At 44.6% G+C, this 13382-nt stretch overlaps 1 protein-coding gene across 7 annotated transcripts in view; it reads right to left on the bottom strand.

The window, feature by feature from the left end:
• The window catches only part of MAP7 (microtubule associated protein 7), a 126184-nt gene that overhangs the window by 87011 nt on the left and 25791 nt on the right, over positions 1-13382 (bottom strand). The window contains exon 1 of one of the 7 annotated variants that reach the window (XM_046675389.1): positions 1046-1175. The exons of the other annotated variants lie outside the window; for them this stretch is intronic. Within the exon in view, the coding sequence (XP_046531345.1) occupies positions 1046-1067 (22 nt within the window). The 5' untranslated portion in view covers positions 1068-1175. Of the gene's footprint in view, positions 1-1045; positions 1176-13382 lie in introns of those variants that run through there. 7 annotated transcript variants of the gene reach the window in all.

Here is a 13382-nt window from a genome sequence, read left to right as displayed (position 1 = left end):
AGGCAGACTCAGATGCAGTTGCAAAGATTTTTCTAACACGCCACTCTGACTCCGTATTTCACCATGTAAAGTACCAAAGCAAACCACTTGTTCCTACCACAATCTGCCTCCTGATGGTTACTGGACACTGACATCATACATAACATACTTCTCTCCTAGATCAGATGCATTTTTATTATAAAATTTGAAAGTATTATTATCTACGAAAATGAAGACATTTAATATTTTAAAAGTGCAAATATTTAGTGAATAAAGCATCTTTATTACTCTTAAAAATTAAACTTGATAAGATATCTACATGAAGAAACTTCTAGAGTAGAAATACAGTGATAAAAACCTCTCTCCAAACGTAGTTCATGAGATCCAAAGCCTGGAGTTTTTTCTGTAAAGCCTGCGAGTCAGTGTTACACACCACAAAGGGAAGGTACTCTGGTGAGCAAAGATGCAGGAGGAAAATGCAGGCAGTGTTTCTGATTTTAAAAACCCAAAACTACACAAAAAGCCAGGAGGCAGAAAAGAGGTCTTTCCCCACAGCACTCCCCACATACACCCTCCAAACAGAAAGCAGCAACTTCTCAAAGTCCCCGATCTGATCCAGGCACGAGAATGCTAAGAGCACGGAGAAATCCTCGCAAGACAGGTGCCAAGTCCGGGTGTGTGTGTAGCTGGCTACTGCCTGGGTCCGGCATTTTCTTTAAGGAGACCTGAGGGGGTGTTGAGGTTTTCACTTGCTTTTTGCCAAAAGAGAAAAGGTAGGAACATGGAAAATGGAGAAGAGTGGTGGTTTGCCTTTAATTTTCATAGAAAGCTATCACGTGGCCCCAGGGCAACGAAGACAGCAGCAGAAATCCATCGCAAATCCCCACTCATCTTTCCAAGAACATTAAAACAAACGAGTTCTTCCTTCCCAAACAAAACTATTAAAAGATTTCCTACTCTGTGCTTCTACCTGTTGAGGCTTAATCTGTCTACACTGGTGTAAAGGCTGCTCGATTCCTGTATTTATTGAGAGTTTCAACACAGGCTGAGGAGCCCCGGAACTCACAGGTCAGCTCAGAGTCTTCCATCCTAAGGCCCTTCTTTCTGGAACATGCTGCCACATATCTGCGTGCTTCCTCTGCTGCTTTGAGCTCCTCGGCCAGGCAGAGACCAGCCCATCAGCGAGGCAGCCTTTTAACCATCCGGAGCATTCTCTCTCACGGCCCGGGTGCACTCAGGAGGGAGGCACGGGTGACAAGACAGACAGCTCCACGCCACTGTGTTTAACCAGTAACCTTGTTCACTGAACCAAGTGAAAAAGGAGAAAAGCTCCTGTTCAAAAGAGCCAGTCAAGCTCCAAAGGGTGTGGGTGGGAGCAGGGAGGCCTCCCCTGGTTGAGACGTGGCTGCCGAACACCAGCTCCATCTCAGGCATCAGACTCAGCCGGGGCCAAACACGACACGTCTAATATGTGCACTGAACACATGAAAAACGTTAAGTGTCTACCAACACCGTCTAAATGTTATTCACTATTTTCCCTGACTCTTCTGTCTTTTGGTTTCCTGATGTGTTAAAATTGACACTTAAAACCCTGCAGATGTTGGCTGATTTTGTTCCCAAACCAAAAGCATCTGCAAAAGGCGACCACTCAGAACCAGTGAAGCAGAGAGACGGCCACTCCTCCTCCTTCACTGACAGCAGACGTGGAGCTGCTGAAAAGCTATGTGAGATGACATCTCATTGCCCTTTGGAAGGTCCGAAAGATTGACTTCCTTCAGCGAATTCTGAGACATTCTGAAGGTCTTCAACGAGGAGAGGATGAACCAACGAACATAAACGCTAAGGCTTCAGAAATTACTTGTGGATAAATTAAGGACAGGTCCTCAGGATTTATCTTCTTTTAGCCAGGGACAAATTGCATTGTCAACTTTGAATGCAACATTTCTATCACAATTCTACCGTAGGCTTGTCTTTAAAGAAGCTTTGCTTCTAGGGGCATAGAGGGGAAACTGAGGAAAAAGAATCATGTCAAGTCCTTGCTGTGCCCTTACACAATTTAAACATGTGACACAGGGCCAGAATACTTTGATTAAAACCAACTAACTTAATGAATTTGGGTGAGCAATGGGCCCAATTTGGAAAAGGAAATACAACGAATGGAAGAAAACAAAACCTTTCCACCCTCTCTCAGTCATAGGACTTGGCCCAGTAAAGAAAATGGACACGGAGGTTTCTGAGATGGACGAGGGTCAGGCCCCCGCTGGACTTGGCCCAGTAAAGAAACTGGACACAGAGGTTTCTGAGATGGACGAGGGTCAGGCCCCCGCTGGACTTGGCCCAGTAAAGAAACTGAACACGGAGGGTTTCTGAGATGGACGAGGGTCAGGCCTCCACTGGACTTGGCCCAGTAAAGAAACTGGACACGGAGGGTTTCTGGGATGGACGAGGGTCAGGCCCGTGCTGGACTTCGCAGTGAACCTTTTTCATGTCCTTGGAAGGAGACTTCTCAGCAGGAGCCGGTGAAATGCCAGGTGCAGTCCAACACATCTCACCACCACCAGAGACCCAGCACCACAGCTGCCTGAGGACCGTCATGCCCCCAACGAGCAGCTTACATTTCCAAAAGTAGCCTGTGAATGCAGATGACATCTCCGACGCAGGGTTTCTCAACCCCGGCACTCCTGACAGTCTAGACTGGATGACGCTCTGCTGGGGGGGTGGGGCTCTCCTGGGCACTGCAGGATGTTAGCAGCATGCCCCGCCTCCACATGCTCTGTGCCAACAGCACCCCACACCCCCTCCCTCAAAGTTGAGACACTCAAAGTCTTCAGACATTGCCAAACGTCCCCTGGAGGAGGGGGCAAAGTTATCCCTGGTTTTAAGAAAAGTGACAGCTGTAGTGGCTCCAAATCCACAGTGGCCTCTCCCCCCGCCCCCTCCAAGCCGGGCTGGTGTGGGGGAAGCTGGACAGCAGGCCATCGTCTCGACATGGGGGAAGTAAACAGTCAGTGCTTCCAGTTGTTGGCCATGGTGCTGGTTTTTCTCCAGCAGCTCTCAGTGCTGCTAAGCAGGACACGACTGACTACGGGGAAGGCAGGCCGATGCTGGCATCGCTGGTCTGGAGGCCTTGCATCCCTCCTGTGCGCACGTTGGTGCGATGGCTGCAATGTAAGAGGTACTCAAATATTGCCTAAATGTCTGAAGAGGAGGAAGGATTCTCCAGTTTTCAGGAGACGGCATAAACGCTAACCAAAGGAATATGTCGGCTATTAACTGCAGACATTTTTGAGGCGTGTTACTAAGTTACCAACTTATTCCCACAATTCCACACCTGTATACTCAGTAGGGCTCCACAGATGTCAGGACTGATACCCTAAATTACCTGACAGCTCATGTAAACATAAAAAGACAGGAACCGAGAATTCATCAAGCAAACAAAAAACAACTCCTATTAGCAAATTAAAAAAAACCTTTCATTCCCTCCCTCAGAATCTCTATATCGAGACTTCGGACCCACGTGGAACTAGCTTGTGTCTGTCTCCCAGGCCATGGGCGACCAGAAGCACCTGTCCTGAGGGGACAGGAAGTTCTATGCGAGGCTCTTAACTGGCCTCCTGAGGCCTGACCTCCTCAAACCAGTCATGGACACAGCAACGAGACGGATGTTTCTAGAATGCAAATCTGATGTGACTTTCTTGAAGGCCTCAGTTTCCCCTGGGATAAACTCCAGCCCTCAGCCTGAGACACCTGCTCTTCCTCACCCCACAGCTGCTTCCCCGCCACCCTTCAGCAACTCCTGCTGCGGTGACCTCGCACTCTCCTCTCAGCCTTACAGACGCTGCAGCTGCCGGAACTCGGGTCTCCTCTCACCATCGGTTTTGTACACGCTGCCAGGACCCCTCTAAGATCCTTCTGCTCCCCTCACCTGGCTAACTCCCACAGGCCTCACCTGTGTCCTCTGTCCTCTGGCTCCCCAGGGCCTCCTCAGCACCCACCCTGCTCTCACACCCGTCCTTGCGCACTGTGACCAGCTGTGTGCAGATCCGAGCTTTACAGACGCAACAGAAGGCTAAGGGAAGAAGCACCTGCCTTCTGAAGTCACAGGAAATAAAACAGCAGCCTCAACTCACTGATCACCCACCAAGGTCAGACACTGTGCTAAGGGCCTTCACACGGTGACCTGCTCCAATCTCACCGCAACCCTACTGTCATGCAATTTTGCAGACAAGCAAACCCAGGTGCCCAGAGCGGGATCATCTGTGGAAGCCAGACTCTCAGGCCCCACCCTGTGCTCCACCGCAGCACCTGTCCTCCTCCAGGGGCCGTCTCGCTCCCGAGCGCCCAGGAAGCACGAGGCCAGTGTCGCTGCTGATGGGAAACGGCTGGTACCACAAGGAGGGAGATGGGCGGGGACAGACAGGGGATGACATTGTGTGTAGACAGTGCCCCACTCTTCCCTCGGGGACAACAGTCTGGAACTAAATGGTAGTGCATTCATCCAGAAAAGCAGCTGAAGGCTAACAGGAGAGGAGGAGAATAAAGGGCTTGCTATACGACAGGAGGCTCGAGGAGACTTTCACGGCCGGCCATGGAGCAGTGGGGACCACTCCCTTCTAATCCAATGGCAGTCTAGGACCGCTGCCTTCTGCAGACTCCCTTAACCTTAATCCTTGACTTTTCTGTTTCGTCCGTGTTCAGAAGTAGTGAGTGTGGCTTCCAGCAGGGTATTTGTTCACTTCCAGGCTTTCAGCACATCCAGCACTGACTGACTTCTCTGCCTAAAAGTTACCTCACTCCATCTCTCCTCCGTTAGTCTCCAGGGGCCACAGTCTTTAAGATGCTAGAAAAGGAAGATGCTGCTTTTCCAGCCCCATTTCACAGTACCTTGGACAGTGACAAAAGCTGCCTGTGCTGATAAGTGATGAGAAACTCACGCACTGCAGTTAAGCTGGTCTGTTTCTCATCAACACTGACTTTACCCTAGAAACTTCCGTGTGGACCTCAAATTGCAGAAACGATTGTTCTTCATGTCTACGCTTCACAGGAATGGCTTTTTACACTTTTTACCAAACGAATAAGAGACACTTTCCTTCTAGGTTGACGCCTTGTTGCGTGCCCATAGCCAGATCTTCTCAGTCCTCTTCCTACCCCACCACGGGCCATGGCACCAGCCAGACGCAGCTCTCCTGTGGCACCTGTCGAGGGCACAGCAGTTCAGGGACAATTACATTGAAGTTACTAAAAATGCTTATGCTCGAAGCAACAGTTCTCACTAAATGCTTCCGCAAACTCAAGCTGCCCAGTCTGGATTATTGGGGCTGAAACTGATAGAAAGGGTCAATTGCTTATTTCAAGGAAAACTGTCTCAGACAAAACACTCTCTCTTCAAGCACTTTTTATGGCTTCTCAAAGGTTCAAACGTCCACTTTCATGTGAGAAATGTGTAGTCATATATTATCCGAACTCTTCACCTTCTGTTGCCTATTTCTGCAAGCTAATTACAACATATTTAGAAGGGATTTCACTGACATGGAGGATTATGGGAGAGCTTGACAGCTGGAGTCCTGAGTTGGATCAGAAATTAAAATAAGGAACTGACCTAGTTCCAAAAGGGACATTGTTAATTTCCTCAACCCAAACCAGGGCAATCTTCCAGGTATTTGCCTTCAGAATCTGGGGCTAATTTGCCTAGGTTCTTGCAGGGTACTAAAATTTAGTGACATATATGTACGAAATTCTTGTGCAAAACATCTTATATCTTTGACTTAAAAAACACAACTTGCTGTTTCCTTTTCTGTATATCCTGGGCCATGAAGGTTCACTCTTTTCTCTCCCACCACCAGCCCCAGATATTCCACCGTCCTCAGCGAGCAGCAGCCAGTAATGCCATAATGAAGTGGGGGATGGAGGGAAGTAAAAATGTCAAGTGTAATACATCCAAGGTACAAATTCTTATAACCTAATTCGCTTGCATGACCAGACTCCGAGCGATTGACGGCACTACGGCAAATCCCAAGGAAGTAAGAGCATCCACATTTTGTGGGGTTTTCTCCTCCTAAACACACAGAGCTCGGCAGCCTACTTGACATCCTGGGCAAACAGCCTTGGCTCAAACCAGCACCACTACTGTGTTCGCCTTCAGCCTCCAAGCTGGCCTCACCACTGCCAGTCTTTCCCCTCCAATTCCTTTGATCTGTGAGAGGAATCACCTCCTTAAAACCAGCTCCAGGCACTCATCACTCCCATGCTCAGACACCTGCCAGGCCTCCCCATTACCTCCCAAATTGAGGCCACTCAATTCTACTTCTTGAGAATTATTTCCCAACACTTCCATAGATGGCCCCCGTTTCACAGGACAAGTCTGCTTCTCCTTTAACATGCCTCACCGTTTCCTTCACTGTCCTTGTCTCCTTCCTTCCTTACACGTGAAATGTCTCCTCAATCATCTGTTGAAGCTTCAAATACTTCAGGAGCCGAGGCAATGCCTTCATCTTCACCAAGTCCACCTCGATTCTCCCAAACAGAAGCGCTTGTCCTCGCTCTAAGCCGCAGACACACTGACTGGACTTCTCTAAGAGCATCGCCAAAGCGGGGGAGAGTTACCAGACCCGCTGTCCGTCCCCCAAGGGGCTGTGTGCGGAGCTGAAGCTCAAGAAACACACGGAATTGCAAGGACCTGGCCTACAGCACACGGCCATTTTTTAGCAGTACTGGAGTGCATATTTCAACAGATAATCAAGTAGACAATAAATATTAAGTGGAGAAAACAGAGAGTATAACCATAAAACATTTAAAATAAGCTGCAATCTCAAAATTCAGACACGACCACAGTAAATATGTCAGTATCTGTTCCTGTAGATTTTTTTCAAAATATGTATGTCTAAGTGTAAAATACAAAAAGCAGGATTTTCCTGTTATACTATTTTAGAATGTATTTTATGTTCTGACATCTTTCCACATCAACAGTTATGTTTCTAAAACACTTCTATTAATGGCGGCAGAACACTGTTCTGTAGGAAACGCCATAATTTATGTAGCAGATTCCCCAGTGCTGCAGTGTCCAATTTTTCAGTATCACAAACAAGGCTGCCCAGAGAGTTGCACAAATCTTACTGAAGCCGAAGGATAAATTCCTAGAGTGGAATTGCTAAATTTTTGGTTAGGAACACTTTTCAATGTTTTTAAACTTTTGAATGTTATATTTCACCAAAGAGTCCTTTTCACTGCATCCTCATAGACGGCAGCAATTCATTTACTGGATCATTTACTTATCAAGTGCCTACTGTGCGTCAGGCGTCACTGAAGAATCTTCTACCCAGAGGCCATCCCCATGGCTGAGTGCTTGAGTTCGTGTGCTCCACTTCAGTGGCCCAGTGTTCGTGGGTTTGGATCCTGGGTGTGGACCCACATGCTGCTCATCAGCCATGCTGTGGCAGCATCCCACATCTAAAATAGAGGATGACTGGCACAGATGTTAGCTCAGGGCCAATCTTCCAAAATGTCAACATCTGGGGAATCTGGGTGAAGGGCACAGAGGAATTCTTTGAACTACTCTTGCAACTTTTCAGCTTTTCTGTAGGTCTGACACTGACTGAAAAAAAAAATTAAACCAAGACCACTGAATCCCTATTTATTATTGATATTAAAAAAATTAACATAACTTTTGATTCCTTTACTCATTAAAACATTAATTAAAATTGGAAAAAACGGAACGCAAAACACAAAAATAATTTTTTTCTAAAAATATACTATGACATTTTCTCCAAATTAAACCGAAAGGTGTAAAGGAGAAGTCAGCGTCTTACCAATCCCCTTCTGCATTCTAATTACACCTGTCCTGCCAGAAACTACAGAGGAAACACGAAACTCTATTCCTTCACAGAGTGGCCCACCTTCAGATATTTTTAACATTTTCTCTTTCAGAAGAAAAAAATCAATTTGATTTGACCAAAGGGAAAAAACTTTCTATGCTTAATGTTAAACTGGCCAAAAACAGACACACAAATTGAGTGAAGAGCAGCTTGAGTGTGAAATGAGCTCGCCCTGGGTGGCAGGACGGACAGAATCCGTCACGTCCAGAGCGGCAGAGATGAGCTGGGGCTTTCAGGGAGCCACTTCCCCAGCCACGCATTGGCTGACTTGAGACGCCCGCTCCCAGCTAAGCTAAGCCCCGCGAGAGCCCACCCTCGAGGGCCAGCACGCCCCTCCCCAGGCAAGGATGGACCTCAAGCCAAATTAAAAACTGGCAATGCTGTTAAACACGAAACCAAAGAGAAATGTTTTTCATACTTTTTCCCTGAAAGTAAAACAAAAGCTAACTAAATATTCTCTTAAAGACAAAATATCATTATTTTGAAGCACGGCGTAAAAGCTACTTTAGTTGGACCCCAGCACAAGTCACATGTTAGGACTGTCAGAACGACCTGGAGAAGAGAAGACTCTCACTGCCCTCTCTCCATTTCCTTCTCTTCCCTAAACAGTCATTCCGGTATACATGAATTTTTGTATTTAGAGCTTTTCTTTGCCACCTAATTTATCAAATCGTAGACTGAATTCCTCTGCTTTCTTTACCAATAACTTGCACAAAGAAACATTTGGGTCAAGAAGACGTTTTCTTAACGTATTAGTTTGTGTTTTGTGTACATGTGTGCTTGAATTGAGATGTTTATATACTTATAAATCCTGAGAAATAAAGAAATTTAACCATGTCGAATGATTCTTAAGCTGTGAATCATAATGATGATATTCTTAATCACTTACTCAAAAGCTTATACTTTGACTCAGAATTTACCAAGAGTGTGCTCCCAGTGTCGCTTCCTAAAAAGTGGGGTTCTGATGTCAAAGCATTTGGAAAATGGTATGAATTGTCTCTTCTTTTGAAGAATTACAACAATATAATTATATTAAATGTTTTGAGGAACCCTACAGTAAGTAAGCAATTTAATAAGGGTCTCCCAAATTTATGTGACCCAAGACTTTTTTTTTGCAATATTCATTAATCTGGGGTAGTTGTGGCATACACTTTACAGGTGTCATTACAGTATGTTTATAAATTACATTATTATAGGATTCTCTTTAAAAGACACACTTAAATGATTCTACTTCAATCTGACATTTCTCATAAAATGAAAACAACGTAGCGGTAAACCCTTTCTGTGCATCAAATGTACTAGGATAAGCACATTGATCAGAAATTCAGGGGAAATCAAATTTAGAGGTCACCTGATTGCTTTAACAGAAGGTAACTAAATTTGATGACTTAATGATCAATCCCACTGATTTTTTTTTAAATTCTTTAAAATATGAATCCATAATGCATTTTTGCAGATGGCAAAAATAGACATTAACCTCCATTATCAGGCTCCACAAGTCTGCTGTGGATGAGCATTTTCCTCTTCCTAGAACCCTGTGAAACATAAAGTAGATCTAATGGACCAATTAGAGTGATGGACCATCACAGCCTGCTCACCACCCCATGCAAACGCACCGCTCCAAGAACAAGCCCAGCTGACTGCAAGCGAAAACTCTGGATGTGGAAAGAACCGGGGCAGCTATCTGCTCAGTTCACTAGAGTCACCACGAAGCCACCAAAAGGATGCAAAGGTCTAGGAGATGCCCACTTGAAAAAACATTTGGTGGGGAGGGAGAAAAAGGGAATAAATTACATTCGATCCTTCATAAAGTACTATATAATGAAGCAGGCAAAATCACGGAGACCAGCATGGAGGTGCCCTGCCTGGGAGAAGAGAACAGGGGCCACCACACACAGGAGGAAGCAGCCCCCCTGGGAAGAAGGCTGCAGGTGCGAGCTGAGGTCTCCCTCCCAGCCCCTACATCTAAATAACCTGAGCGCACCTACTTTGCTTTTTCATGTTAAATCCTCTGTACGTAATTTCACTAAGAACAACCATATGGGAAGCATCTGCAGCTTTTCTCAACTCTAATTTTCACAGGCAGAAAAAACATGGACAGAAATAGCTCCGCGGTCTGTCAGACCACTGCAGACTGACTGACCTAGTTAGACGCCGCGGGCCGAGTGCATCAGAGCTGCTTAATCCCGCCCCAGCGTGGAGCAGCCGTGCGCCCCAGAGGCCAGGCCGTGGGGTTCCCAGGTCTTTACAGCCTATGAATTACAGCTGATGGGTTACACTTGGGTCTCAGAAACCATTTTAGTGGGGATCTGACTGAACACCTACAGCCACGCCCAAATCAGCTCTCTGAAAAAGAGAAATCTGAAACCACCATTTTCAAAATGACAAAGATTTAAACAAACAAACAACAAAAATCCATAACAATATTAAAGTGTAAATGCTAAAATGGGAAAACATTTATAAGACATGTGACCAGAAAAGGGTAGAGAGCCTTCATTTACTAAAATGAAAAAGATAAACACACTCCCATAGAAAAATGTCACAAGAAATAAACATGAAATTCACAAAAGAAAGGAAAATGCTAAGAAACATAGAATTGTTTAACATCACCAGTAATCAAAGAAATGCAAACTGAAACAATAAACCATCATTTCTTTGCCCAAGAAATTGACACAAATTTCCAATAAGAAGCTATGATAACTGTTTTAGAAGAATATTTCAAAAATGCTTCCGACACTAAGTGGAAAGAAAACAGGTTATAAAACCACACATGCAATGACGGGACTAGTCTGTACAGACATGGGCACATGCGTGCACACAAGCACAGGCAGAGTCTATACAGGCCAGAATATAGACACCAAAACGCTTACGTCACTACATGTGGACGAGGGGATTACAGATGATTTAAAAACGCTTTCAATCATTTTCTGCATGTCTCACAATATTTATCATTTTTACTATCAGAAAAATGCATGCTATATTTAAAATATTTAGGCCGTAACTAGTAAGAGAAGCCTGGAGGCTATTTCTGTTCATAATTTTCTGTGCCCCAGTTGCTGCTGATGGCAGCAAGGATGTGTGAATTTGGACCACTGATGTGGGCGCTCACTTCATATGCCAACGTGGGGAGCTGAAAGCCTGGGGAGGGGCATATTTATTCTGGGAAAAGGGCCTCCCCCAAATATCTTCTCAAAAGAGGCAAGCCTTATGGAGAAAGGGCAGCTTACACTTTATTTACTTTCACATTATGTTCATATTTAGATAATTATAACATTTCACAAAAGTCAAATTTCATTTTCAAAATCCTTTTTTAAAGTTTTAAGTAGCTTCTAGACTATATTCCGATACAAGCCTCTCCAGTTTGGGGAGAAACCATATGCTTAGTGTTAATTTCTGACATTTTTATTCACTTTTTAAAGTTTGAGGATGGCGGCAACATTGTTTTGGCAGTACTCATAGAAAAATCTTTTTTTTGTATCATCAAATGTAGCTGAAGCGAATAATAGGATTCTACATTTATTTTATGAACAGCATGTGCTCTCCCCGCTAAAGAATCATTATCAATAGCATAAAATCCTATTTTGTTCTTAAAGTAGAAAATAACAGAGTCTTTTGCAGTCAAGAAACAACTATATATTGATTCTTGCTATGTGCCATGCAAGATACTTCTTAATTAAGTTCTTATATGCCATGAAAAATAACTAATAACACATTATAGGAAACACATGCAATACACAATGAGGAATTTTTAAGTTTTATGCATGACCCACGTCAATCCCAGACAGACCACGCTGACCTCCACCACCTCTCTTTTGCAGTGTTTTTTCAGATTTCTGCTTTTAGTAGGAATAGAGACTCTGGTAGATGCTGATCCCCCGGTCAACACAGGAAGTGGTTCCAAATTAAGACCCTTTTTCTACCTTCTAAGAGTAAACTGTATTTCTTCATGAAATTTCAGAATTCATCCCCCAATGCACAGCGGCGGGGTGAAATCACAGCACGTTGTACCGACATGTAAGGAACCACATAGAGTCATTAACGTCCTGAAAAGTAACTCACAAATCTTCAGTGAGAAAAACGCATGCTTAAGTTGCTATTAACCAGAAAATACCCAATTAACCTCTGCCCTTCTATACCTAACGTTAATGATCCATCCTTACCTACGTCTACAACCTCGTTTCACCTCTTCACGCTGTCCATTTTATTTGGCAGCAATACAGCCTGGAGAATCCCGGGTCGTTGCACTCTCTGTGACATCCGAGTTTCGGTACTGAGGACCTTGGCAACCCTGCAGACAGACCACTCTCCTGTCTTCTACCACGAATGCATATAAAATGCTTGAGGGTGACAACATGAAAACTGCCAGCACGTTGGGAGTGGTGAGGGCATCCCGGCAGCACTTCTGAGCACCTTGTGGCTTAAGATTATGAGGGAAAGAACAAGCAATGGGGAGTGGCGGGCATAGCGAAGAAGAATCATCCAGAGAGGCAAGAAAAACGAAAAGAGAAAACCATAAAAAATCTAAAGGATTGTTAAGAAAGCTCTGGATGTCAAGAGAAAGAAGCTGATCTGTGACTAAAGCAAATGGTAGTATTTAGTCAACCTTGAAATCTCAGGAGCTTCACATTTATGATTTAAAACTAAATAAATGCCACCCTCAACTAACATGGTGTGTTCTTTACCAAAAGCTGGGTAAAGTGTGGCTTCCTCTGCCAACACAGCCACCTAATCTGAAGGCTGCAAATCTATTCTCCATATTGCAGTTGTGAAAACCCATTCGGAGCCGCCAAGGCAACAACATAGCCCCTTAAAGGAATGAGAACAGCAGCTCAGGACACCAAACTTGTGGAAGCATCGATTACACCACGAGATCCACAGGACACATCTCAACTGCAGACACGCTTCCACTTCCACCTGTAACCGTGCTCACACGCTGGCACAAGAAAGACTTTGGGAGCTGGCAAAGAGTAAAAAGTCTCTCCAGATCTAGGTGCAAAGTCCACTGGTCACTAGGCTTTCCACAATCACACGCTGTAATGATCAAACCTATAGTTATCAAGTTCTGCTTTTACCATAGAAGTGGCACAAGCAAGCTTGAGCCCAGAATAGAAAACTGTGACGATCCCAGAACAGCCTCCTCGGAAGCCACCAGAAAGATTTTCTTACATGGCTAGATAAAATTCTAAAAATGTAATTTAGGTATGTGAAATAAAAGAGCCAAGAAAAAGCTACTTTGAGCATTCTTGTAACTTTTGTTTTAATGATATAAATATGTTAAATGTTATCATCAAGACACAGTATGAGCTCAATTAATTAAACTTTACCTTTATACGGTCACATGTCCCTTAGCGATGAGATACGTTCTGAGAAACATGCGGGGCAACATCATTGTTGTCTGAACATCTTCGTGTCCTTACACAAACCTAGGTGGTGAGCTTATGACACACCAGGCTCTACAGTACTAATCTCATGGGACCACCGTTGTCTATGCGGTCCCTCGTTGACTGAAACGTCATTACGCAGTGCATGACT

The sequence above is a fragment of the Equus quagga genome, chromosome 11 (genome assembly GCF_021613505.1).
Source record: "Equus quagga isolate Etosha38 chromosome 11, UCLA_HA_Equagga_1.0, whole genome shotgun sequence".
In the NCBI taxonomy this organism is placed as follows: Eukaryota; Metazoa; Chordata; class Mammalia; order Perissodactyla; family Equidae; genus Equus; species Equus quagga.
This window is presented reverse-complemented; position numbering and strand designations above follow the sequence as displayed.